We start from the raw sequence: 25389 nt of genomic DNA on the forward strand, positions 1-25389 counted from the left end.
TTGTAGAGATAATTATATTATAGTATAAAACTCGAATCCTATAAATGTTTATGTTTTAGGATGAAAGGAGTACAAAATATGACTACAAGTATGAGTATATTATCTAGAGTATAATTTGTTCTTTTGTCACAACTTATAAAATTCAAATTTAAATATTTATATATGTGGATTGATATATCACATCTTAACATATCTTATAAAAAGATTAACATTTAAATTACATGCAAAAGTGATAGAGATATTCCTCCGTTACCCTCTTATCGTTTCATTTCATTGACGACGACTCCAATTTCCAGTCGTCCACCGCTGGACGACGAACACGAGGCGTATCTTGTTGTTTGTCCACGATGAGTGGTGCTAGAGAAATTCAGCTGCAGATTACAGGTCTCTCTCGATCATGAACTGCCAAATTGATCACAGTTTCTGATGAGATGCGAGATCTATCGAACAGCTTTGTTTTGATGAGACGGATCAATAATATGTGCAGGTGTCTGAGGCCAAGAAGACGAGGACGACGGACAAGTGCTGACCGAGTCTGACAATGGCAGGTCTCGTGAAGATGCAACTGCGGCGGCGGCGGCGCCGCCTGTGTCCAGCAATCGGCTGCGGTGGTGGGCGGTGGTCCTTGCCAACATCGTGTTCGTCCTCGGCGGGCAGAGCGTGGCCACGCTCCTTGGGAGGATATACTACGACCAGGGAGGCAACAGCTTGTGGATGGCGACGGTGGTGCAGTCCTGTGGCGCTCCGCTCGTCGTCCCGCTGCTCCTCTGCGTCCGGCGGCCGGCGTCCTCCCCGGTGGCACGGCCGCCGCTCCACAAGATCGCCGCCATCTACGCCGGCCTGGGCGTCCTCCTCGCCGGCGACAACCTGATGTACTCCTACGCCCTCCTCTACCTGCCGCTGTCGACGTACTCTCTCATATGCTCCACCCAGCTCTGCTTCAACGCCGTCTTCTCCTACTTCCTGAACAAGGAGAAGTTCACCGTGCTCGTGCTCAACTCCGTCGTGCTGCTCACCTTCTCCGCGGCGCTCGTCGGCGTGAGCCACAGCTCGGAGGAGACCAAGAGCAACGTCCCGGAGGGCAAGTTCGCGGTGGGGTTCGTGCTGACGCTGGCGGCGTCGGCGGTGTTCGCCCTGATCCTGTCCCTGATGCAGCTGGCGTTCGACACGGTGCTCGGGAGCAGCGCGGCGCACGCCGTGCTGGAGATGCAGTTCTGGAGCAACACCGCGGCGGCGTGCGTGTCGGTGGCCGGGCTGTTCGTCTGCGGGGAGTGGAGCGCGCTGACGGCGGAGCTGGAGGGGTACAAGAAGGGCGAGGTGGCCTACGGGATGACGCTGGCGTGGACGGCTATCTCGTGGCAGCTCACGACGATGGGCATGGTGGGGCTCGTCGCGACGGTGTCGTCGCTGTTCACGAACGTGATCAGCACTGTCGGGATGCCGCTGTCGCCGGTCATGGCGGTGATCTTCCTCGGCGACCGGATGGAAGGCGTCAAGGTGCTCGCCATGCTCGTAGGCATCTGGGGATTCATGTCCTACATTTACCAGCACTACCTTGATGACGTCAAGATTAGGAAGAGATCTGAGTCAGCTGACGGCACACAGACTGCACAAGCAAAACTCTCTTGAACTTTTTGCTGTACTTGAACCTTTTTTTTTCACGAAATCAATTGGAAATTCGGAAGGCCTTTACCTTCCCATGAATAACGGGTCATTTAATTTTTTTGTCACTCTTATAAATAGATGATAATAGATTTAGCATCCGCAATCTAGGGTTCTCATATATCTATGACATATAGGTCTGGTGATAAATCTGTTATAACCAAATTTAGGAGTGACAAAAAATTAATTATTACAAAAATAACGGTACTGGCCATTGCACCTGCAGAATAAAAGGAACTTATTAGGAACCGCTTGCTCGCTGCTCACCAACATTATTTGAATAAGACTCGATTTTTATCGTTTAGCTTATGTTTATATTTAATGACCAAAATTTAAATTTAAACTTAATTTTTAAGTTAGTCTTATTTTTTGCAAATTATTTTTTAACATTTACTTTTGAGTCAAACACGTGTATAAGATATTTATGAATAAATCAATTTTTTATTTGCTCCAATCAGCGAAACGACGCGAGCCGCAAATCTTCAGTTTCTGAGACAACGCTTCCCTGTTGCTTGTCAGTGCAAAATGCCTGGACCTCGTCCTTAGGTAGGTGCTTAGTTAGTGAAATGAAAATTTTTATATGTCATATCAAATGTTTGATCAGATGTTGGAAGAGGTTTTTGGACATAAATGAAAAAATGAATTTCATGACTGGCGTGGAAACCGCGAGACGAATCTTTTGAGCCTAATTAGTCCGTCATTAGCACATGTGGGTTACTGTAGCACTTATGGCTAATCATGTACTAATTAGGCTCAAAAGGTTCATCTCACGATTTCTCACACAACTGTGTAATTAGTTTTTTATTTTATCTATTTTTAATACTCTATTTAGGTGTCCAAAAATTAGATGTGATATTTTTGGGTGAAAATTTTTGAGAACTAAACAACCCCTTAATCGCACCCCTAATCTTTTCCTTTCTGTTTACACCTATAAGCTAGGTAGATTTCTGAACTTAAATTCAGGGTTGATTTAGGAATTTTTCACTAAAATTTATTTTTCAAACTTAACTTTTAGATCATAAAAATATGTATATAAAAGTTCTATTCTTAAACTATTTTTATTTATAAATATGCCGCTTAATTTTTTACGTAAAAAGACCAAACATTTGGCTTTAACGGCAATCGAACGGTTGTGCTGTTGCCGACGTGACATTAGCAATCAAAGCATGAAACCATCCACAGGATTTGGTCGAAGATTGCCAGTAGATAAACCCAGAGTGTAATAGTCTACCCAGCACGACCGATAAACGATTACGATTGGCGGCAGCAGCAAGTGCTCGCCCTCGGCGTGCGACGATACTAACATGCAAAACTGTACCAGCTTACTTTTGGATCCGCTTCTGAACCTCATGTAAGATTGCGTGTATGGTAACTTGGTCCTAGTAGTTTTGCATCAGGGTGCGCTAAACTTGTCATTTGTCAAGCCGCCTCTTTTTTTTCGTGTATCTGATTGCTACAGGCATCGTGAACCTGACGTGAAAATGTCACGGTACCGGTCTCCGTCGACTTCATGGTGCAAATTGGATGAAGAACATCTGTTTCGTACGTTGAGAGAATTCATATACGTGGGCGGTGGGCACGGCGGAAGACAAGACTCCGTTTCTTTGTTATAGATTTTTTGCAGATTTTTTTGATCTTTGTACGAACGCTTTTCGAATAACTGAATGACATGTATTTTTAAAATATATATAAGTTTATTGTTTTATAATTTCAAAGTAATTTTTAAAGAGTGGTTAATTCTCCTGTTTATACCACTAAATATCTATCACAAAAATTAAAAGCACAGCCTAAGCCTGCATACGAAATCCTGCAGCTGATCTCCCATCAGCTTTTTGGTGTCAATTTCTAACTTATTGCGTTCCATTGTCCCAGCATGAGCTGCTAGTAATCCGGCGGTATCCGTCTCACTGTCCATGTCCCAGCATGGACCATCTGCGCAGTGCTGGTGGTGTGATTGTGAACCCAGAAAAAAATGTTGCTCCCTCTGCTTTACTTACTTAGAGCGTCTCCAGCAGCATGGTTAAATGTCTCTCCAAGCTAAAGTTCGGTAATTTAGCTTTGAAATTGCACTCCAACAGACTAACCAATAGGATGACTCTACTCCCTTCACTGGCCAAATTTGGCCGGCCAAAAGAGACTGGCCAAACGTGGACGCCACGCGCTCTCTCTCCCTCTTCTACCACATCTCTCCCCTCTCTCCTTTCTCGTTCCTCCACGCCAGGTCGTCACTACCGTCGGCCTTCGCTCGCCCCACCCTGGCGTCCCCTCTGCACCGCCCCCCATCCAAAGTCGCGCCGACGCGGCGCCGCCGCCCGCTGCCCCCCTCCTCGAAGCCACGCCACTCGACCACCGCCTCCCTGCGCCGGCGCGGCACCGTGCCTCAGCCTACCACCTCCGAAGCCACGCCGCCCCTGCGCCCCGCCGCCTGCTCCGACGCCGCCGCGCCACCCCGGCGTCCTCCAGCACCTCCCCACGCGCACCTCTGCCTCAGTGGAAGAGAAGGAAAGAGAAAGAAAAATAAAAAATAAAAGAAGTAGAAAAAGAAAAAGAAGATGATAACAGTGGGGTCACAATGTCATATACTTAGAATAGATATGAGGGATGGAGTGACGGTTGGAGTAAAAAATAAATTTGAGTGGCCAAATAAAATAGAAAATTGCCAAATAGGTATTTGGAGAGTCCAATTTGGGCTTTCGGTTGGAGATACTTTTATCATCACTGACTATTACTATTTTAACTTTGACTATTAATAATATTAAATAATTAGTTGATGATTAATGAAAGTTGTATTATTATATATTTATACGTCATACATTACTAATATAACATATTTTTGATATACATAACATTTTTTAAAAGAACAAATAATCAAAGTTACCAAATAAACAGTAACGTATGTCAATTATTTGAATCTAGAAGGAGTACTTACTACTATATTGATAATTGAGCCACCGAGGACGAGTCAGAAATCATATGATTGGGATTCTCAGCAGTAAGCTTCCTACTGATGCGAGAGGAACCAAGAACACGTACTCACTTCGTTTCAAAATAAACGTATTTTCTAGTTTTTATATAATATTTAATTCTTTATCTTATTTAATTTTTTTATAATTAATTTTTTTATTGTTATTAGATGCTAGAATATGAATGATAATTTATGCGTGATTAATTTTTTAGTTTTTTATAATTTTTTAAATAATACGGTGTTAGACAAATAAACCAAAAAATATTTTTTTTAGGACGGAAGATAGTAACCACTCGATCCGTTTGTCAGTGACTACTACTTCACTAGTAATATTGCATATGCTAGCACTATACTTTACGCACCATCACCATCCATCAAAATATGAGGAAATTTGGAAAAATACCATCAGAAAGATTTGTGAGTTGCAAAATACCATGGTATATGACAATGATATATGGGACCTGGGTACACACGTTAACGACACATTCGATGGTATTTTTCAACTTTGTAATATTTGCAATGATACCAAGCAATTTAACACCCCCCCCCCCCCCCCCCAAATATCCATTTTTCTTGCACGCCGGTCCTAGGCAGGAATGCACCTCAATGACTCAATCATAGACTGCGATAGGACCAGATGATGCATGATGAGCCCTAGTGAAACGTGAGCCATGATTATTCAAACATGTAACCCTGAATCTCCATTAATTTGCCATTTAATCCTGACTTTTGCCCTCTTTGGGGACGGGGGTTCATGGCCGAAGAGAGAAAAAAACATATCACCCAGTCGTCCTGGAAGCAGATGTCGCTTTGCTAACATTAAATAGCGAGTGAGATCGAGTCATTATATATGCCAGTAAGGAGCCATGAGTCCATTCTGCGTTAGTAAGGTGAAGTAGAAGCCACCCTCCCTGTGACTCTGTCTTGCCCTTGAGTTTCAGTCTGCGACATGGCTCATGCTCAAGAAATTCAGCTCCAAATCAGAGGTGCTTCCACTCTTCATCACCGTATTTTTCTCTTGCTTTTATGATGCTTAATTCCGTGTGGATGATTCAGATTTCTCTTGATTATGCGAACAGGCGTTCGTTTCTCAACATGTAGTTGTTTTTTTGGGTCTCTGTTATAACAAAGTTTGGATTTTTGCGAGTGAAATGAACAAGAAAGATAGCTGTCGCCTAGGTTCAATTTCTCGCTATCGGTAACCCAGATGGTATATGCGTCTAAAATGCCCCAGCTTTGTTCTTGCTCTGGTTGACTGGGAGCCGTCCTCAGCCAGCAAGATAGATTAACCGGCAACAGCGAATAAACAGGAATCTGGATCATCCTCCCGTCTAGTCCTTTCTCTCTTGTTCTTTATAGTTTATTCTTGTTATTCTTTTTGGATTTCTTTCTTCTATATTGGACGCGAACTAACTGCTAACTTCTTACAAGGAGGAATAGCATTACTCAGTACAAATAGTTTTCAGGTTCCATCCACTAGAGAAATAGTAGCAATAATTGGAGGAAGAAATAAAAATCCAGCTAAACATCACTTCTCCATGCATGGGCCCTCTTATCTTCACACTAAACAGTGTCATTGAATTCAACGCAAGTAAGAGCAGGGTAGAAGAAGTAAGCAGGCTTTAGCAACAACACTACGGCACTAGTAGTGTGGGCATGGCCCAAACATAGGCCCCATACACGTGGACTGCACCCTTTTTTTCTCGTCTTACCATAATAATTTTCCCTTATATTATCCATCATCCCTTCAAACTGGTCACAGTCACTCCAGCTTCTTGTGGATTTATACCCTGAGATCTTTTTTACCTTCAAAAACCACATTTTTAATATAAAATTTGTTACTTAATGTATCATAATTTTATAATAAAATCTTTTACCTCAAGATATTCTCAAGAACGATAAAAAAAAACTCTTTACAGATTAGAAGTTGTCAGTTGATAGATGACAAAGTTGATCTTTTCTTTTGCTTGCGTTTTGTGTGATTATGTTTAAGAAGCTTACTGGTGAGTGATGATGGTGACACTAAACAACCAAGTGTTTTGTTTGCCCTAATTAAGGTGTCCCGGAACAAGAGTCCGGGCATGGCGAGAACGACTCTGGACCAAAAGCAGCCGGGCGTGGGTCGATGGGAGGCAGCGTGCGGTGGTGGCTGATGGTGGCGGTGGACATGTTCATGGTGCTCTGCGGCCAGACCGTGGCCACCCTCCTCGGCCGCCTCTACTACAACTCCGGCGGCAACAGCAAGTGGATGGCCACGCTCACACAGTCCGCCGGCGCGCCGCTGCTCGCCGTGCTCCTCCTCTTCACGCCGCCGCCCTCCGCCGACGAGCCCAGGCCGGCGGCGGCCAAGATGGTGCCCGTCTACGTCGGCCTCGGGGTCATCATCGGCTTCGACAACCTCATGTACTCGTACGCGCTGCAGTACCTGCCGGTGTCCACCTTCTCGCTGGTGGCCGCGACGCAGCTCGGCTTCAACACCATCACCTCCCGGCTCATCAACGCGCAGCGCTTCACGGTGCTCATCGCCAACTCCGTCGTCGTGCTCACCTTCGCCGCGGCGCTGCTCGGCATCGGTGCCTCCTCCGACGAGACCTCCAGCAGCGTGCCGCGGGGCAAGTACGCCGCAGGCTTCGTCCTGACGCTCGCCGCCTCGGCCGTGTTCGCGCTCGTCCTGTCGCTCTTGGAGGCCACCTTCGAGAAGGTGATCCGAGCGCGGACGCTCCGGTGGGTGTTGCGGGCGCAGGTGTGGACCGGCCTGGTGGCGTCGGCGGTGTCGGTGGTGGGGCTGCTCGCGTCGGGGGAGTGGAAGACGATCCCGGGGGAGATGGCGTCGTTCAAGAACGGGAGGGCGAGGTACGTGGTGACGCTGGTCGGGACGGCGGCGTCGTGGCAGGTGATGGCGGTGGGCACGCTGCGGCTGATCTCGAGGGTGTCGTCGCTGTTCGCCAACGTGACCGGCACGCTGTCGCTGCCGCTGGTGCCGGTGTTCGCCGTCGCGCTGTTCGGGGACAAAATGACCGGGATCAAGGCCGTCTCCATGCTCATGGCGGTGTGGGGGTTCCTCTCGTACGCGTACCAGCAGTACATCGACGGCCGGCGCGCCGCCGCCGGGAAGGGGAGAGCGGCGGGGTGCCGCGTTTGCGCCGCGCGCGCCAGTAGCGAGCCGGACTCGCCCGCGTGAGGGCTCGCTTTTTCTCACGGCCCAACATGCCGAATTGTCGAAAGTAGCAGGCCTACTTTTCACCTGGGCCCTCAATACGGAGAGGAAAGAGAAGTTTTGGCCCATCTCCCTAGGTAGGCCCACGGGCCTGTAGTGTACTTTATACCATGTACCCCTTGGAAGTACATGAATTTTCTCCAAGTAAACGAATTTTCCGCTGCGAAATATCTAAATTTACTAAGCAATTGTAGAGGTCAAATATTGGGCCCAACTTTTTTCTTGTATTGTCTGTGTGAGTCTGACAACGGCCCAAGTATCATGTGGCCTGTTTTATAGTTGTTTCACAGGAGGCCCAACCACTAGTGACTAGTCACGTCATTGACATCTGAATATCTGATGAAGTTTTCCCAGACAGAAGCATATCTTCGATCCCCAATTCATTCGTGGCAACAGGGGGATGATTGGATTTTTCGTGAAAAGGACTAAACAATATATTTACAAACAAAAAATAATGTGAATAAGTATATCTAAAGTGAAAAAAACTTCAAAATCAACTCTAAATTTAAAGTTAAAAATTTAAATTTTGGCTTATAAGCATAAACAAATGTGAAAATATGGGGGCGGAGATTTTCAATTACTGGTCACTCCAAAACTTCGCTGGGAAGTTGCAGTTTCGTCAAATTCATGCAACCAGATTAAAGTCCTCGGAAAGTAAGAACCATGTAATTTACCAACCAGGACTCCGTTCTCCTATATGTGTGTCAGGAAGCGACAAGATGCAAAGAGGCTTGATTTTGATCCACAAAGGCGTCAACTAAACCTGACACGCAACTCCTTGGTCACATGCGTATACTCTTATGATGATTGCAGATAAGCACCAGTGCGCAATGCTTCCTTCTGTTGGCACATACGTGCAACGCTGATGGATTCAGAATGCCTAATTCATTAGTCCAATACCACTTGCTGTGCTAAAAAAATGGCTTGGTTTGGTTTAGAAAAAAGTCTTCGGCTGGTAGATTGGAAGGACTGATTCAGTTGCTGTACTGAATTGAAACAGCAATCAAGCCAATTCCTGTCATAATCTAACATCGGACCATGTCAATTTCTTCTCAAGCCATCGCTGAAAAAGTTATTATTGAAGCCAACTGAAAAAAATCAGTACTGCACTGGCAAATAGTTCATTCAATGCCGTCAATACAGTAGGAGTTTTCTGCTGGCCTCATTAATACAATAACACGACTAGCCCGAGTGTTCATTCCCCCAAAGCCAATAATAATACGTACCTGACCCGGTTGACAATGGCATGTGGCTGCGGAGTTCATACAGCAAAGCAAAGCAAAGCAAGGTACTAGTACCACTAGCAAACCAGCTGCCGTCAGACAGGCAGCACTTGAAGCTTTGTGTTCCTCATCAAAATCTAACTTTTATATATTCTTGCCCTCGGAAAACATATAGTAATACCAATCAGGCCGTAGAAAAGCTCTGAGATTATGGTGAAATCGAACAAAGATATGCCTTTTTTTCATACTAACACCGTGATCTTTTTTTCGAGCGATGCTGCAACCGGCAGGCAGAGCGCACGGTGGATCACGAGGCGAGCACAGCTCACCACGATTCGGTGAAATCGCAAGCTTTTGGCAGAACGCCGACGGAGAAGACGACGGCCACCACCACCACCACCACCACCACCGCACTAGCGCGAGCTAGCTTTGATTAAACGGAAAGGAAGCGACCTTTTCCTGCCAGAGCGAGAGCACCTGCCATGATGGAAAGGAGGATAAAGCGCGCTCCCGCCCAATCTCCGTCGAGGCAATCAGTTTGTCAACTGCCCATGGCGATGGTGGTTTCTAGCTAAGCATTCCCCATGATTGCGAGCTTTCGTGAACACAAGTTCGTTCACCCACATCTCCAGTCGTTAATGTATATCGAGCTTGACCTTTAGATGCATCGGTGAGCATGAATGGAGAGCCGGTTGACCTTAACCCTGCACTGGTGAGCGTTGATTGGATGCAGCCATCATTCGAGCTCGAAATAAAGAACTGTCACCGATGTAAGATTCAGAATTTCAGATCAAGGTGGCCGGGCACTAGGCTGCGAAGGGACAGTCACGCACTTCTGTGAGGTAGAAGGATGAGAAGTAAAGCTCACGCCTCACCGTCCTGCTCATAGCCATTTTCGAAATGATCGTCACTTCTGATTATACTTATAAGATATAATTTAAATATTTTAGAGTTGATTTTATAGTTTTTTTACTAAAATTTATTTTTCTCTTATATTACATAGAATATACATATAAATTTTTTATTTATAGATTATCTGTCCTTATAAATATATCATTTGATTTTTTAAAGAAAAAGTCAAACAATTGTCACCAATGAGTCGGGATCGGAGGCGGTAAAGGATAAGCGCATAAGCGGTTTCAGAGGTTGCGAAAACCTGCAGCTGGGACAGCCAACCTATGCCTGATGACGATGGACCGAATTTTTTTTTTTTTGACCCAAACTGGAAACTCTGCTCTCGAGTCTCGACTGCCTCACTCTGTACGAGCTACCACTACACTATTACATGCAATGCGGGAACGTCAACGAACTAGTAAATGTCGCCAACGCGGTGTGTACTGAGGTGGTGTTTATATTAAGAAAATTTTTAGAAGAAGCGTCATATTAAACGTTTGACCGGATATCGGAAGAGGTTTTCGGATACGAATGAAAAACGAATTTCACGGTAGCCTAGAAATCGCGAGACGGATCTTTTGAGTCTAATTAATCCGTCATTAGCACATATTGGTCACTGTAGCACTTATGACTAATCATGAACTAATGAGGCTCAAAAGATTCGTCTCAAGATTTTTTTTATAACTGTGTAATTAGTTTTTTGTTTATCTATATTTAATGTTTTATTTAGATGTCCAAAAATTCAATGAGATGTTTTTAGAATAAAATTTTAGGAACTAAACAAGGCCTGAAATCCGGCAACTGTCATCGTATGGTTGAAACAGTGCTCGGCTGAAAGAACCATATCACAATTATAATTTCCCGGACGAAAAATGGAAAGCAATAAGTATGGTGCGCAGTGTACACGCAAAGCAATGAAGAATGAACAGAAAGAGGTCTTGATCATGGCAACCTCTGCCTTCGGGAAAAGGAGAGAGAGAAAATGAACAAGATCACTCACCAGATGGAACTGGGTGTAATGCTTCCAAACCAGGATGCAATTGAGTTTCCTGCTCCTGCAATAGGCTGCCGATTTGTTCTAAAATGGATTACAGTATTAATCTATTATTTCTTTTACAATTCTACAACCAGTCAACCATGATCCACATCCACACTTACACAGTGCCCACTCATCAGACATCAGATCGTGGAGGGTTCATGGAGGCATGAGTAGAGAGAGTTATCTCCAAGTTGACATTAGCAGTTCAGCTACTATTGAATTTGAAGTACCACTTCTCAGAGTTCAGATCTTCAATTCATAAACGCTTCACATTTAATTCCATGCACATGGTTTCATTCCCTCCCTACCAGACACACAACTAAAATCTATTGACTCGAGAATCTCAAAAGCATACACACAAAAAAAAGAAACAATATCTTGAAAATATTTAAAAGCTAATCCTGTACATAGACAATGCAAGAAGCCCCTTTTTAGAGCGGCTTGCAACATGTTCGACTGACAAACAGTAACCTTTGACAAAACGAACGTCGGTGCCTACATGTCAGTGGAACAGCTTGCCAGCTCGAGCTGGGGATGAATTCTTCTTTTCCAGTTTACACGTTAAGGTAAAAAGGAAAATAAGAAAAGAAAAGAAAAGCCTCCCAAAAAGTAAATCTTTGGGATAAATAATGTCGGAACGCGGGAAAATTAATAAAGAAGGAGATGAAGTGGGGAGGAGGATCACCGGAAGCGGCCGCCGTCGGCGAGCTTCCAGGACCGGCAGTGCTGGAGCGAGGTGCTGGAGGAGAGGCGGTGGAGCGGTGACGGCCCCAGTTCGCCGGAGAAGGCGGTGGCGTCCGGCGGGTGGCCTCCGCGGTGTTGCCTCCCCGGGCTGGGACGGACGAGTGGGCTGATGCAGACGGCGAAGCCCGAGACGCCGGCCGCTGCGGCTCCCGGTCTACGCCGGCAGGGCGTTTTCCGCATCGGCGACGGCGAAGGTCGCCACGGCGACTCCGCCGTCGAGCTGCCCTCCTCGCCGCCTTCGTCGGCGTACCCCATCACCGGCGAGAGCCCGCGGTTGCTGACCACGTGGCAAGAGCGCCGTGGCGGAGATGGTTGCGACGCGGCGGCCGGATCCTTCTTCCGGAGGCCCCAGGGAGACATGATCGCCGCGAGCCAAGACCGCTGCTTCCGCTCCTTGCCGCCGCCCTTCTCCTCCGATCCGTGGTGACGATGTCCCCCGAAGAGCGCGGCGAGCACGGAGAACTTGCTGCTCCGCCGCCGGATCTCGAATTCGATGTCCCCTTCCACGAAGCCCGCTCCGCCGCCGCCGCCGTAGGCCGGCCCCACCTGGGGCGTCCGGAAAAAGAGGAGGCTTGGTGCGCGCTTCCTCGCTCCGGAGGCGTCGGATTTCCGGCGGCACACGTACGGCGACACCGACCTCGGGAAAACCGGCACCGGCTCCGGCAGCGGCGTGGGCGGCAACGAGGAGGCCTCGTTCTGCGCGGCGGCGAGCGCGAGCAGGCGGTCGCGGAGGCACGGCGCGCACACGCCAACCCCGCCCTCGTACGGGTGCCTCCTGCACCTCATGGCCCTCCTCTCGCTCCCCTCTCCATTACAAACCAGTGAACCACGCTAGCCTCAGCTCGTGGGATCGGAACAGAGAAGAGAAGAAGAAGAGGACGACGACGAGCACGCCTTCTCTTGTATATAGCCGGCGCTCTTCACCTTTTCGTAGTTTTCGGTTGTTCCTGCGGTTTGCATCTCGTGTGTCCCCCTTGCTTGCGTGGCCTTTTATGGAATAGGGTTATCGTGTGCTGTGTGACATGCTCTGCTCTACTCTACTCTAGGAATAGAATCTGCCGCGTAACATTTTTGTTGATGTTTATACTTATAAATTTAAATTTAAATTTTTAATATTAATTCTAGAGTTAAACTTAGGATTATTGTTCAGCTTTGACATATGCGACTCCAACGTTCTCGGCCTTCGTCGTGGCCGTCACGAGACGCCCGCTGGGCGAGATCCAAACCTATGTGCTTTGTGATAGGCATTGACCCGGCGGCGAGCGAGAACGAGCCGTGAACCGAAGCTTCCTCACGTGCCCTTGCCCTCGGGTCGCCGGAGCTGCCCCCCTCTCCGCGCCGCGGCGGCGTGTGCAGCAGCAGCTTCGCACGGATCCCTGTCAGCCACACGGGCACACGCGCGGATTTAGCCAAAAAGGTGAAAAAGCGGCCGCCGTAGCGTGACTAGATGGAGTGATCGAGAAGATGAGTAATTACTGGGTTCCCTTTTGGTCCTCCTGTGCTTGTTAACTGTACCATCGTCTTTTCGTTTCTACTCATATTTATAAGCTAAAATTTAAATTTTTAATTTAAAATTTAGAGTTTTTTGTTATGCTTATTTTCAACCATTGCTTGGTTTACCAAAAATCTACGTATATAAAAGTTATATTTATAAATTATATTTTATTTGTAAATATGTGTTTCGCAATCACTGCCCTGATCCATCTGTCACCAAACGAGACCAAACCATCTGGATTACTCCTCCATCGATCGTCCCAACCACCGGCAGAAAAGAAAATGCACCAGCGACGAAGGAGAGGCGTGTGTTCTTGGGCACGGCGAACTGGCGATGATCAAAGCGACACGATCTTTGATGGTGGTTAATGATTTTCGCCAGGAAAGCGACGTGGAGTGCGGACGCGCGAGAGGTCTCGGAGAAGGTGGCGGCGAGGCGTTGATTTCTCTCCGTCGCGCAGCGGAACGCAGCGAGAGGAGGATTTGACTGACCTGACCGACTCCTCGTGCTGTCGCGGTGGAGCGTCGCGGGGGCGCGGGTCGGAGGCTCTCCCCCCGAACCGGCTGTCGGTCCGGCGTGCTGCGTCACGTCCTCGTGCGCCGGAGAACGGATTGGCCATCCCCAGTTGCAGCTTGCATGGTGAGTGAAGAAGAAGACGGCAGCATTGTGGTAGGAGTATTTGCATCAGAGGATTCTTCTATGAACTTTGCAACCGTAAAAGTTTTGACATGAACTTTGCAGAAATGTTCCATGAGGAAGCGACGAGAGGTTTGCCTTTGCCATGAGTTGGTCATCTCGAGCGAAAGGCATTTGGGAATTGGGAGTAGAGATAGGCTGTGGGCCGTCGTACGTGGGCTGCCAGAACCCATCAGCAGCAATTGCTGAGAGTAAGGTTTCATGGGCCAGATCTCTCACGCAGACCAAATCAGCCGGCGGAAGAGGTGCGTAGATCGAGCCCATTTTTCTCATTCCAGGCCTAGTTTCCACTTGGGCCGTGACGCAGTCTACTCCGCCGAAATCTCCACGCGCGGGAACTCCAATTTCCACCCCGCCCAATTCCCCCTGCCCCCCCCCCTCTCGGCTCCTCGGCTCCCCAATCCGACTCCCCATTCCGCCGCCGTCCGCCGCCTCCGCCTCTGCCTCCGGCACCACCCCGCTCTTCGAACCGCCTAGACGCGGGCTCAATCACAAAGAATTAGACCCTAATCGTAATCAGCCATGGCTCCAAGGAAGCGAACGGGGGCGGCGGCGGCGGGCTCCTCGAAGAAGCCACCGGCGTCGCAGCCGTCGCAGCCCGCCAAGTTTGGCATCCTCCACTTCTTCGAGCGCCAGTCCCAGGCCTCCTCCCAGAACTCCAAGTGTCAGAAGGCCGACGAGCCCCCGCAGCCTCCCGCGCCCCCGCCGCCGCTCATCGAGGAGGAGCCGTCGGAGGTGTCGCCGGAGGTCACCAAGACCCTGGCGCCGAAGCGGGTCAGGTTTTCTCCTGGAATGGTGGGTATTCATCACGCGCCTGGTCCGATTTGGAATGCTTTTGGTGGCGTTGGGATCGACTCTTAGGTTTGGTCGTTTGTTGCTTGTGCGGTCCAGCTGATTAAGCAAAGCCAGGACGATGGGGGTGGGGAGGTTGTGACTTGGAAGATCTCGCCGGTTAACGATCGCCTGCGCATGGTCACTTCGAAGCAGATGACTGGTATGGCGCTTCATCCGTGCTCGAACAACGAGGTATATACTGGAGTTCCTTTATGTTCTTGCGAGGTATTTCCGGTGCAATGCACGTATGTGCATCTGTTGGAGCCGGTGGAGGCACGGCCCTTTTCTTTATGATGAAATTAACCGTTTTGTGTCCTTCTGATTTGCTGTTCTGGCGCGTAATTATATTTTTAGAAACATTCATCGATCGAGTCTACAAAGAAATGGCATTCATCATTGCTGGGAATGTCAAGATGTACTGCTTCAGCACGCAATTTGGATATGTGTGGAACTGCTCCAGGTGGCTGTGAGGGTGTGGAGGACACCCAGAGCCCATTTCGGACTCCTCCATCACTGTCCTATAGGTGCAGTGAGGTACATTCAGTTATATGATAGATTGTGTGAACGGTTAACTAAATGTAATTCCGAATCGTGTCGATGGAGTAATGATTTTGTGCATGAAGGTGGCTTCTGATGGAGGACCTGAGCAGTTGGGGGTAGGGCAGCACAAAAAGGTGAACTAAGAGAACTTTAAATATTTTGAATGACATTGATTTCATAATCCTATTACCTGTAAGAACTAAGTTGCGAAACAAATTAATAAATGGAATTCTGCATTTTCTTTTTGCCAGACACTACTTGATCTTTTAGATCAAGTGGAAGATGCAATCATGGAAGAAGAATTACCAGCTGATGTTGAGAATAAAGGACAACAACTCATAAACGGTGATACCAGCAATATTAGTTCTCCTATTGCTAATAGTGATATAAATTTGCCCTCCCAGAAGCCCCTTGATGCTCCACCATTCGATAGTTTTTTGGTGTTGGAGGTTTTCCTTCTTTACCTCGATGCATTGATTTCTAAATAAAGTTTGAGTTTTTCTAGACTTCTGGTGCAATAGGGTTTTATCTCTTCAATTACTTTTCAGGTGTCAGAAAAGCGCAAAGGTGATAACTTGCCATGTGATCGCTATCCTGTTAAGGTCTATATTCTATTTACCTATATGGGCGTTCACGTTTTGCAATTAACTTTTGCTACATTGCATAGTTGCTAATTGTTTTGCCAGGTTTTACGTCTGCTGAACGAGCACCGTGGGAAAGAGTATGCAGTCTATTTGTGCGATGAGTGGTGAGTTGGATACTTGGATATATGCTCCTATTGATATGATTCATATAAATTTTCTATATAAACATGGACCTTCATCAATCTGTTGTATATATTTTATTGTTCAAACCACTGCAGGTTCCATAGCCTTATTGGGCCAGGCGACACAGTAAGTGTCATCGGAGAATTCACTGACCAAGGAATATGCGTTGTTGATCGTGACAAAAATCTTGTTGTAGTGCATCCAGAATTACTCATTTCTGGAACACGGGTTAGTATTACCCCCTATTTTTAGAATCACATAACCTTTTATAGTCAATATCCTAGATCAATATGAACACCCTGCTATGATATCCTCACTTTTAATTCTAAAAGAACTGTTTGTAAGAATATCACATTTATCTTTTTTTCATCATCGTTTGATATATAATTATTTTAGGTTGCTTCTAGTTTCCATTGTCCAAGAAGATCTGTTCTTGATGATAGACTAAAAAGCAATGAATATTCAACAAGTGCTTTGATTGGTACTTTGCTGCATCAAGTATTCCAGGTTCGTTGGTGTGGGAGAATTTGGCGGCTTTGATTGCTACATAATAATGATCTTCTTCTTGATCTTTGTGTGGCAATCGAAACCTCATTTTGTTTGTTTTCACTTGTTCCTCAGGCAGGGCTACTTGAAGACATTCCTTCACGGCAATTCTTAGAGCAGCAAGCAAAAGAAGTTCTTTTGAAAAACATTGAGAGTTTGTACGCATGTGGAGGTAAGGTTCGGGACAGAATTTCTAATTCATCAGAAAAACACATGACACTAAGGTATAACACAATGATATGGATTGTTCATGTTGCTACTATGTTATACCCAGTGGTCTGGACAATACTATTTTTTGCACTCTATTCTTTCTTAGAGCAACGAGGCAGTAAGGTTATGGTTATTAGTAACTTATTACGTCCTACAGAAATTTTGATGGAACTTCAGGTTTCGATTTTGGCTTGCTTTCGTTTGATCCAATTTTCTGTGCTATATCCTTCCTATTATTTTATATACTAATATTTACACAAGGATCGTGGAATATTCTTCCAAAAAGTTCTGCAAATATGTTGCGCTTGTTCTGAAAGATCAACACACATTGCGGTTGTTCTTATACACTTTCACTAACTTAATTCATATTGGGATATTGTCATGTTTGATCACAATACTGTACCGTAGCTCAGCTTCTTCATTGATATTTGTTATGTGCATATATCGTACTAGTTTTTGACACTTTCTTATGCAGCCAGTGAAAGTAACACGCTGAAAATGCTTTTTGAAGCAATCCCCAAAATATTGAACTGGTACAAGTGCTTTATGAAGGTAGGTGAATTTACACGGTATTTTTTATATATTCATTATTGGTTCCCCTTAAATCACCACAAGATTTTTTGAAGTCCATACAGTTGACCATGATCATGAATACTCCACTTAATTTTGTTGAAATGGAATCTGTTGTCATACTTATATTCACTCTTTTCAGAGGTTCTCTGCAATGATTCTTCCATTAAGTCATTTTGTGTTTAATTGCTAATATTTGCCACTTGTGTTGTAAGTTTTTTAAGAAAAAAAAAGAATGGATCTAGTCTTTGGTTTACCAATACTGGAGCAACACGTGTAAAATGTTCATCGGTGTATATTTCATGTGTCTTGTCATTTGCTAGTTTAAAGAAGGTATTATAACACATGATCTTTGCTAGTAATAATCATCTGCACTTCCAGGTATCAACATGTACCAGTGTAGATTTTGGTCAAACTGAAGGACAGAAGACTATTGGAGTGGTGGAGGTAGGCAACATCCTGAGCTTGCAAAACTTTGGAATATGACCCTATCATATTACATAGTTTATGTATAATATTTGAGCAAATTCATTTTGTGATGGTAAACTCCTGTATTCCTTGCGGTTCTCAGCCATCAAAATTAGATCATCATAAAACTTTTACTCTACCAACGTCCTTCAATTCTTGACTCCTTTTGGCGCATCATTAATGGCTTTATTGAAATGAATTTCACGTTAGGTAATGGATATTGAGGAGATGGCATGGGCACCAAGATATGGTTTGAAAGGGATTATTGACGCTTCTGTTAGAACAAGGGTTTCATGCAATGGTAGTTCATATGACAGAGTAATGCCACTGGAGTTCAAAACTGGTAAAGGAACCAGTGGTCTGGTAAGCAGATACTCCTGGATAGTGGATATCACTTGAAGATGAACATATTATATCATTTCGTTGCGTCATGTGGTATTTTCTCCCACCAGGGTTCTTGGAACTATTTATGTAGTAAATTAGTGAAGTATTACAATAAATCATACTGATCCTGAGGCTAGTATGTGTCAACCAGCTACCAGCATACTGGCAAGAGTTGAGAACTTTGTTTTACTCCAAATCAGCGCTTCTTGTGGAAGAAAATGTGCAGATTCCGTATTAATTCTTACAAGTAGTGAACCTGATGAGAAGTTTTGGCTGTTTTCCAGCCGATCCACAATGTAGTAGCTTGTTGCATGCTTGCATTAGCTTTCCTGCACTATTTCATCCCAAAACTGTTGCTTTAGTTACTAATTGACTAGAAACCTCTGTCAACTACCTAGTCATGTCCAGTCTTTTGGCAACAACCAATCAATGACAGTATCCAACAACAACCAACCATAATTAATTACAAACAAATAATGAATCAATAATTAGGAGCCTCGCTTCCCTTGTACTGTCACAAGTTCAACACCCTCAGTGAAATTTGATGGTGACTATTAGTGTTATGTTCATTTCTGGAAAGAATATTTCGTTACTTCTGTAGTGTTTCACATGCTGTCTAGTACTGAATGTCTACCTAATCATCTCTCATGAAACAGCAATTACTTGATTTCTTTCTCAATCTTCAGCATAATCTAGTTACTTCTCTACTGTCCTTCATGATAGTTTATATATTTGCAGACAGCTGTGGAACACAATGCCCAAGTGATACTGTACACACTATTGATGACAGAGAGGTTAATATATTTATTTCTTGTAGACTAGGGATGGATTACTCACGGGCTGACACACGCCCATCCCTACTTCCAGTGCAGTCTTTCTGTTATTCCTTACCACGCTTTGCCATGTCTTATTCAGATACTTGAGCAAGGATATTGACTTGGGACTTCTGTATTATCTTCACACAGATCAAACATTGGTAATATTGTAAAATAATACTCAACATAAATTTTGTACCCATCCTTACCCATTTCATGTAAATTTCTTAAGGGGATCAAAGTCAAGAGGTCTAATTTGATTGGATTAATAATGCGTCGCAACGAGCTTGCCACTGAGATCCTGAAGGCATCGGTTTCACAGTGTTTCCCCCCAATGATCCAGGTGGAACTAAAAACTTGTACGTAAGGGTTTGTTTGTTGGAACTTAGAACTCAAATCAAAATCTTCCTTTTCAGAGTCCATCAACATGTAATGGATGCCGACACCTGGTTTCATGCACCATATATCACAAGGTTCAATAACTCATATTGGCATTTGGTCCTTAAGAAAAAGATAAGCAGATTTATGTAATTACATAATATATACATGTGACAAGCCATGCTTGTATTCTGATGCAACAGGTTCATGGAGGCAATGCTACAAGTAGTGGTCTTGGCGATCTATTTGACAACCTCGTGAATCACTTGACAGTTGCACATCATACCTTTCTTAAACATTGGGACAGATTGATTGATCTTGAAGCTAGAGCTTCTCAGGTACCTTTAGCTTTTGTCATGTGCTGTAGAATTATGGCTATACTCTTTAATCTCTTTCCATACAAAATTCAGGTCAAGAAGAAGGACATTTTCCAGCCACATCATTCAAATCCTGGGAGGAGGAATTCCGCCCCATGTTATTTTGTCCTTGATATAAAAAATGAACATTCAATAGATTCATCAGGCAAAAGCAAAAGATACATATATACTTTCCTGCGCCAGAAGATGCAGTCTGAAACAGCTGACCAGCCAGACGCACAGGTTGAAAGTGTAGATTTTAGCCTCAAATGTGGCGATTCTGTGGTAAACCATATATTCCTGTATTCTATTATTTAACCACATTACTATGTTAGTTCAAGCTCGCAGTAACATTGATTCTGCTAGTGCATATATTTGGCACATCATATAGTAATGCATGCCTCCATCTCGTTTATTTTGGAGGGTAGGGTTCTTTCCATCTGAACTCTTACCTTCTAAAAGTTGGTAAGGATTAAGTAGACTTGTAGGTTCCAGGGAATATATTCAGAGCGTGTAAAGAGGTTAAATGGAAAAAAAAAATACTAGCTGAGAACTTCCGCAGCTACTGCTAATTGATTAATGCACAACATCCAGCTAACGCATCTGAGTATTGTAGTGTCACACTAGTTTTTATCCTCCCTAATTTGCGATGTTCTCTTTAGTGCAGTAGACCTAGGGCTACAAAGGGTCCATTTTTTTCCTGTGTTATTGCACATATAGTAGCTCCCATCCCTTTGCTGAATAGATACTTAGCTATTGTCAGTTTAGTTTGCCTCCGCAATAAAATGTGAAGTGCTTTCTGCTACTTTTCATTAGGTTCTCAGCACACAATCTGGGCGGATAGCAGTTGCAAATGGATACATAAGGGATCTCAGCCGTTCCCATATTACGGTATTGCCTGACATTGCAAACCTGCTTAGACATCCATTTTAATTTACTAGGTTTTTTATGAGTATCCCAAATCGATTTCTTGTAGGTCTCATTGCCACGGCGTCTGAGACTTCCAGGAAGTAATTCCTTGTTAGAGCAGGAAGATCTCCAATGTGAATTGTGGCGGATAGACAAAGATGAGTCTATTTCTTCATTTGCTACAATGAGGTTGGCCCTTGTTTTTATTTTTTGTTCAAGGCCAAGTGATTTAGAGAAAACCCTTCTTAAATAAAGTGGTGTTTGAACTGTCGCCAGGCTTAATCTTATCCAACTATTTGCTCAGAATCCACAGAACTCTCACTTAAGGAAGTTGATTGTTGACCTTGAGGTCTGTTCATCCACTATCATAGTTGTGTTTTGTTTCCCCGTACTGTTTTTGTTGTCTTTAATTTTCTTATTTGGATGTTGATAGGCTCCCAGATTTGATAGTGGAGGTCTGCTTAGCCAAGATCCGGCATTATCATATATACGGTCACTACCAAATTTGAACAATGACCAACAGAGGTCACTGCATAAAGTAAATCTTTGGTCTTTTAATTCAGTCTTTTTTTGGAAATTCAATGTTACAATGTTAAAGCTTACACTGTGTTGCTTTCAGATTCTAGCAGCAAAAGATTATGCTCTTATTCTAGGAATGCCTGGCACAGGCAAAACATATACGATGGTGCATGCTGTGAAGTCATTATTGATGAGAGGGGAATCTATTTTGCTAACCTCATATACTAATTCAGCTATTGATAATTTGCTTATGAAGTTGAAGACTGAGGTTTGTGTTCAGAATGCCTCTATTGGTTGTAGCAACTCCCATTCCCCCTACACTATTCAAATGAGCAAAGTTTTCTCTATCCTTTTGTAATGAGCAAAGTTTTTCCTTCTAGCTTGAGCATTGTAGTACAGTAAATCGAATTATCAAAATATAAACATGCTCTAGTGTCATTCATGTAGGGTGTGGATTTTCTTCGAATTGGGAGGCATGAAGCTGTGCATCCTGATATCAAGGGCCACTGTTTGTCAAGTTAGAATTCATCCTTATTATTCTACTCGTGCTTTTCTTTAATGAATAATGAATGTTAGATTATCATTATTTTTGGAACAGCAACAGATGCACAATCAGTAGATGCTATCAAAGCAAGAATGGAGCAAGTGCAAGTTGTTGGAGTCACTTGTTTGGGAATATATCACCCTTTACTAGCGCACAAGAAGTTCGACACATGTATCATGGATGAAGCAGGCCAGATCACATTACCGGTAGGCCCCAAGCTAGGAATGATTGGTACAAAGTCTTGAAAGAAACCACAAAAAACACACAATGATCCTCATTTAACTTACATTAGTTGGTTAAGCTGCTAAAGCAAAATACTCTGTAAAATTGCTTTTTAAAGAGTCTAGCATCTCACGGTTTATAATTATGACCTCACATTGTAATATTTCACTCACTAGGTTTCACTGGGACCTTTGATGCTTGCAACAAAGTTTGTTCTAGTAGGAGACCATTATCAGCTTCCTCCACTCGTTCAGGTTTCTACTGCTTTGCTTGTACACATTTTCTGAATGCTCTTTATACCATCATTTCCATTTCTTGATCATTTATTTCAAACAAATTGCAGAGCTCTGAAGCTCGAGAGAATGGTATGGGCGTCAGCTTGTTTTGGAGGTTATCAGAAGCACATCCTCAAGCGATTTCAGCACTGCGATGCCAGGTTATTCTATTCAAATACCATGCTTTGTTTAAATGTGAAAACTCTCCACCTTCATTTATTTTCTGTTGTGTTAAAGATCCCTTGTTTCACTGAAACTCATAATGTTCAACTGCCAACTTGTAGTACCGAATGTCATCTGGTATTATGGAGCTCTCAAATTCATTGATTTACGGCGATAGGTTATCCTGTGGTTCGTTGGAAATTGCAAATTCCAAGCTCAAGCTTTCTGGCAGAGAACCAGTGCACTTGAAGCTGAAAGAGGTAGCACTGTCTAATTCTTCTCAATGTATAGATGCTCTGTTTCTAAATATATACTGCAATGCACTTTATCTTTCAGGAGCATTTGTTTTAATTCCCATGCACTTTAAAATGCAGATCTTGAACCCTGATAGGGCTGTCGTCTTTGCAAACACAGGTTATTGATTAGTTTGATTAGTTCTATCCTTATAATTTGCCTTGCAATCCTAACCATGTTGGCAAACCATGCAGATGAAGTACCGGCACTCGAGGCCAAGGAACATAGAACCGTGAACAATCCTACAGAAGCATTCATTGTTTCATGGGTAAGTCCGATCTATATGTGGCTGTGGACCATATTTTATGCCTATTTTTTAAGGTGCTAGCAAGAGCAAGAAGTAATCTCTAGCTACTCTATATGTACATATGCTCCATAGCGCTGCTGTTTTGCTGAGTGCGTCTGTTCTTTTTTCATGCCATGCTAAATAATTAGTAATATTTGATTAATTTATCTTTTAAGCTAGGAAATATCACTATATGCAAATTGCTCTGGTCCACAAACTTGTGCTCAATGCTTAGTGTTGCGATACTTTTTTTTAATCTCCATATATTCAGCCTGCTTATATAAACATCAACAAATCATTACTTCCCTTTTATCCTCAAATTTCCTTCACATGAAAATGTACCCCCTCTGTAGATCACCAACGAATTGCTAAAGAGAGGAGTAGCTCAAGATGGGATTGGTATAATCACTCCATATAATGCCCAAGCAAATATCATTCAGCAACATGTAGATGCTTTGGTTGAGGTTCATACAATTGACAAATACCAGGTGACATAAGTTTCCTTCCTATATTGTTAGATAAATGAAGAGCAACTGTTTTTTCTCGCAATCTTCATTATCACTGTCACTTGTTTCAATAATCTGAATTTCAATGATTGTTTCAATAATTTGAGTGTTTTTGGTCCTTGATATATGGTTCTAGTTAATTTTTACAACTCAAATTATTGATTGCTGCCATGCATAGATTTTGAATTTGCGTTGTATCTTAAATAATCAAGGTTGCTCTTTTAAGTTTTATCTTCATCACCAGTGAGAAACTGTTCAGGCTTTGAAAGAAACCATAATTTGCTTGTTATTCGTTTGTTTTGTGAATTTTTCTACGACTTGCTGTTCTAACAGAGCCTCTTTTATGGTGTTCTCTTAATGCTAAAAAATGTACTCTTTTCAGGGGAGGGATAAAGAATGTATTATAGTATCTTTTGTACGATCCAGTGGAAATTCAAGGGCTAGTGGTTCGTCTTTGCTTGGTGATTGGCACAGGATCAATGTTGTCTTGACACGTGCAAAGGTAAAGCAATCAACTATTCGTAAAACCATGTTCGTTTAAAATCAAATCGTTTTGGTCTTTCAGGATTATCAATACATAATGTTCTTGAATAGTTTTTGCAAACGAAAACAGATTGTAACGGAAAGAAGAAATTTAGAAACCTGTCACCTTTAGTTCGCACTTCACACCGAAGTTCAAACTCTGTTAACTGCCTTGGTAGCGCAAAATATCACGTTAAAATGATCCCATTTCTACCTCTTTATTTAAGCATTAATTTTGGCGATTATTTTTGCAGAAGAAGCTTATCATGGTGGGATCCGCTGCAACCCTTTCAACGATCCCATTGTTGAGACTTACGGTTGAGATGGTAGCTGCGCGTGGTGGTCAGTTAGATCTGACAAATAAGGATGTGCAGTCAATTCGAGAGCTAAAAAGCTCTCGACTGAATGTACAATAGGCTGTGTCACAGACGGAGTTTTGCAAGTTTTTGAGGCCAAATCTTGGTCGGCCTTTCAAGCCGTCCCCGCGAAAAAAAAATGTTTTTGAGGCCAAAGCTGTATATATGTTGTATGTATATTTTTGCTGTCGAGGTTAGTGACTGATTGATCGACCATAGACAAGTCTGTCCATGCCACCTTAGCAGTGGCGACAGCACCGGCGTTACTGCCAGCCCTGTGTAGTAATTTGTGAATGGGGAGAGGCATTAGGGTTTACCCCTAGTCCGTGAATTATTGACATACCTTGGTGAAACTTGTAAATATTGGAAACATTGTCACTTGTTTGTAAATTCTGTAAAGTTTGGAAAACGTAGAGGACCTCTCGGATGGCAGAAATTCTGTAAAGTTCGGAAATTTATGATTGGAAAAAAATGTACTAGTCCTTTCTTTCAAAATATTAATAATTTCCCATAGATTAAGGAGATGTAAAAAAAACCTTTTAGTTACAGAAGCGATCATTTTTTGAATTTTGAATGGATTAGATTTTCTTTCTAATCATTTGATTGACTTGAAATTATTGGAATGATTAAAATTATAGGAATTAGTGAACAAATGATTATGTTGTGGTACAAAATTTGGAATTTATAAATGCTTATATTTTGGGATGGAGAGAGCAGAAGAATAATCTCAAAAGCCCACGTGGCCCAACAGGCCCGTCCCCTCGCAGCCCAAACACTCGCGCGGCCGCGTCGTGCAACCGTGCGGGGGTGAGCGCGCGCACGTCATGAACATTTCGCGTTTCCTACGAGCTTTTCATACGAATCCGACTAGGATTCGAGCTGCCTCGTTCTTATTGGCTTCGGAATCCGAGTCGGATTCAGCTGCCATCTGCTTCATATAGCCAGGCGATTCGAGCGCTGCTGCCATTCCAGCATCCCCTAGCTCTCCCAT

General features: G+C 43.9%; 3 protein-coding genes and 1 pseudogene across 4 annotated transcripts; 3 read left to right on the plus strand and 1 right to left on the minus strand.

Moving 5' to 3' along the window:
- Nucleotides 1-319: 319 nt before the first annotated feature.
- Nucleotides 320-1684, plus strand: LOC102722674 (annotated as a pseudogene). The gene is made up of 2 exons (XR_001550015.2): nt 320-384; nt 488-1684. The product of XR_001550015.2 is annotated as a probable purine permease 11 (transcript).
- A 3714-nt stretch (nt 1685-5398) lies between these two features.
- LOC102722957 (probable purine permease 11) lies at nt 5399-8216 on the plus strand. The gene is made up of 2 exons (XM_006653650.2): nt 5399-5613; nt 6685-8216. Exons 1-2 carry the CDS (start codon nt 5577-5579, stop codon nt 7806-7808), a joined length of 1161 nt encoding a protein of 386 aa, XP_006653713.2. The 5' UTR covers nt 5399-5576; the 3' UTR covers nt 7809-8216.
- Nucleotides 8217-11378: 3162 nt separating this feature from the next.
- On the minus strand, nt 11379-12765 carry LOC102699401. The gene has a single exon (XM_040523412.1). It carries the CDS (start codon nt 12528-12530, stop codon nt 11682-11684), a length of 849 nt encoding a protein of 282 aa, XP_040379346.1. The 5' UTR covers nt 12531-12765; the 3' UTR covers nt 11379-11681.
- Nucleotides 12766-14020: 1255 nt separating this feature from the next.
- Nucleotides 14021-24860, plus strand: LOC102699683 (DNA replication ATP-dependent helicase/nuclease JHS1). The gene is given in 36 exon segments (XM_040523238.1): nt 14021-14180; nt 14469-14630; nt 14633-14730; nt 14827-14961; nt 15124-15303; nt 15393-15443; nt 15561-15758; nt 15858-15911; nt 15996-16057; nt 16172-16304; nt 16473-16583; nt 16698-16794; nt 17308-17384; nt 17784-17849; nt 18081-18233; nt 18993-19048; nt 19170-19230; nt 19302-19412; nt 19486-19542; nt 19651-19785; nt 19858-20088; nt 20620-20694; nt 20780-20901; nt 20989-21061; nt 21146-21250; nt 21332-21499; nt 21679-21748; nt 21830-21981; nt 22174-22251; nt 22341-22433; nt 22557-22694; nt 22809-22848; nt 22923-22996; nt 23368-23502; nt 23903-24022; nt 24297-24860. Coding segments are annotated over 36 exon segments (3993 nt in total). The 3' UTR covers nt 24459-24860.
- The last annotated feature ends 529 nt before the right edge of the window (nt 24861-25389 follow it).

The sequence above is a fragment of the Oryza brachyantha genome, chromosome 4 (genome assembly GCF_000231095.2).
Source record: "Oryza brachyantha chromosome 4, ObraRS2, whole genome shotgun sequence".
Lineage (NCBI taxonomy): Eukaryota > Viridiplantae > Streptophyta > Magnoliopsida > Poales > Poaceae > Oryza > Oryza brachyantha.

Excerpts from the sequence above, each read along its gene's own strand:
- LOC102722957 (XM_006653650.2), top strand. The coding sequence starts at position 5,577 with ATGGCTCATGCTCAAGAAATTCAGCTCCAAATCAGAG. Across the intron at positions 5,614-6,684 it reads AATTCAGCTCCAAATCAGAG|GTGTCCCGGAACAAGAGTCC; the intron begins GTGCTTCCACTC and ends GCCCTAATTAAG.
- LOC102699401 (XM_040523412.1), bottom strand. The coding sequence starts at position 12,530 with ATGAGGTGCAGGAGGCACCCGTACGAGGGCGGGGTTGGCGTGTGCGCG.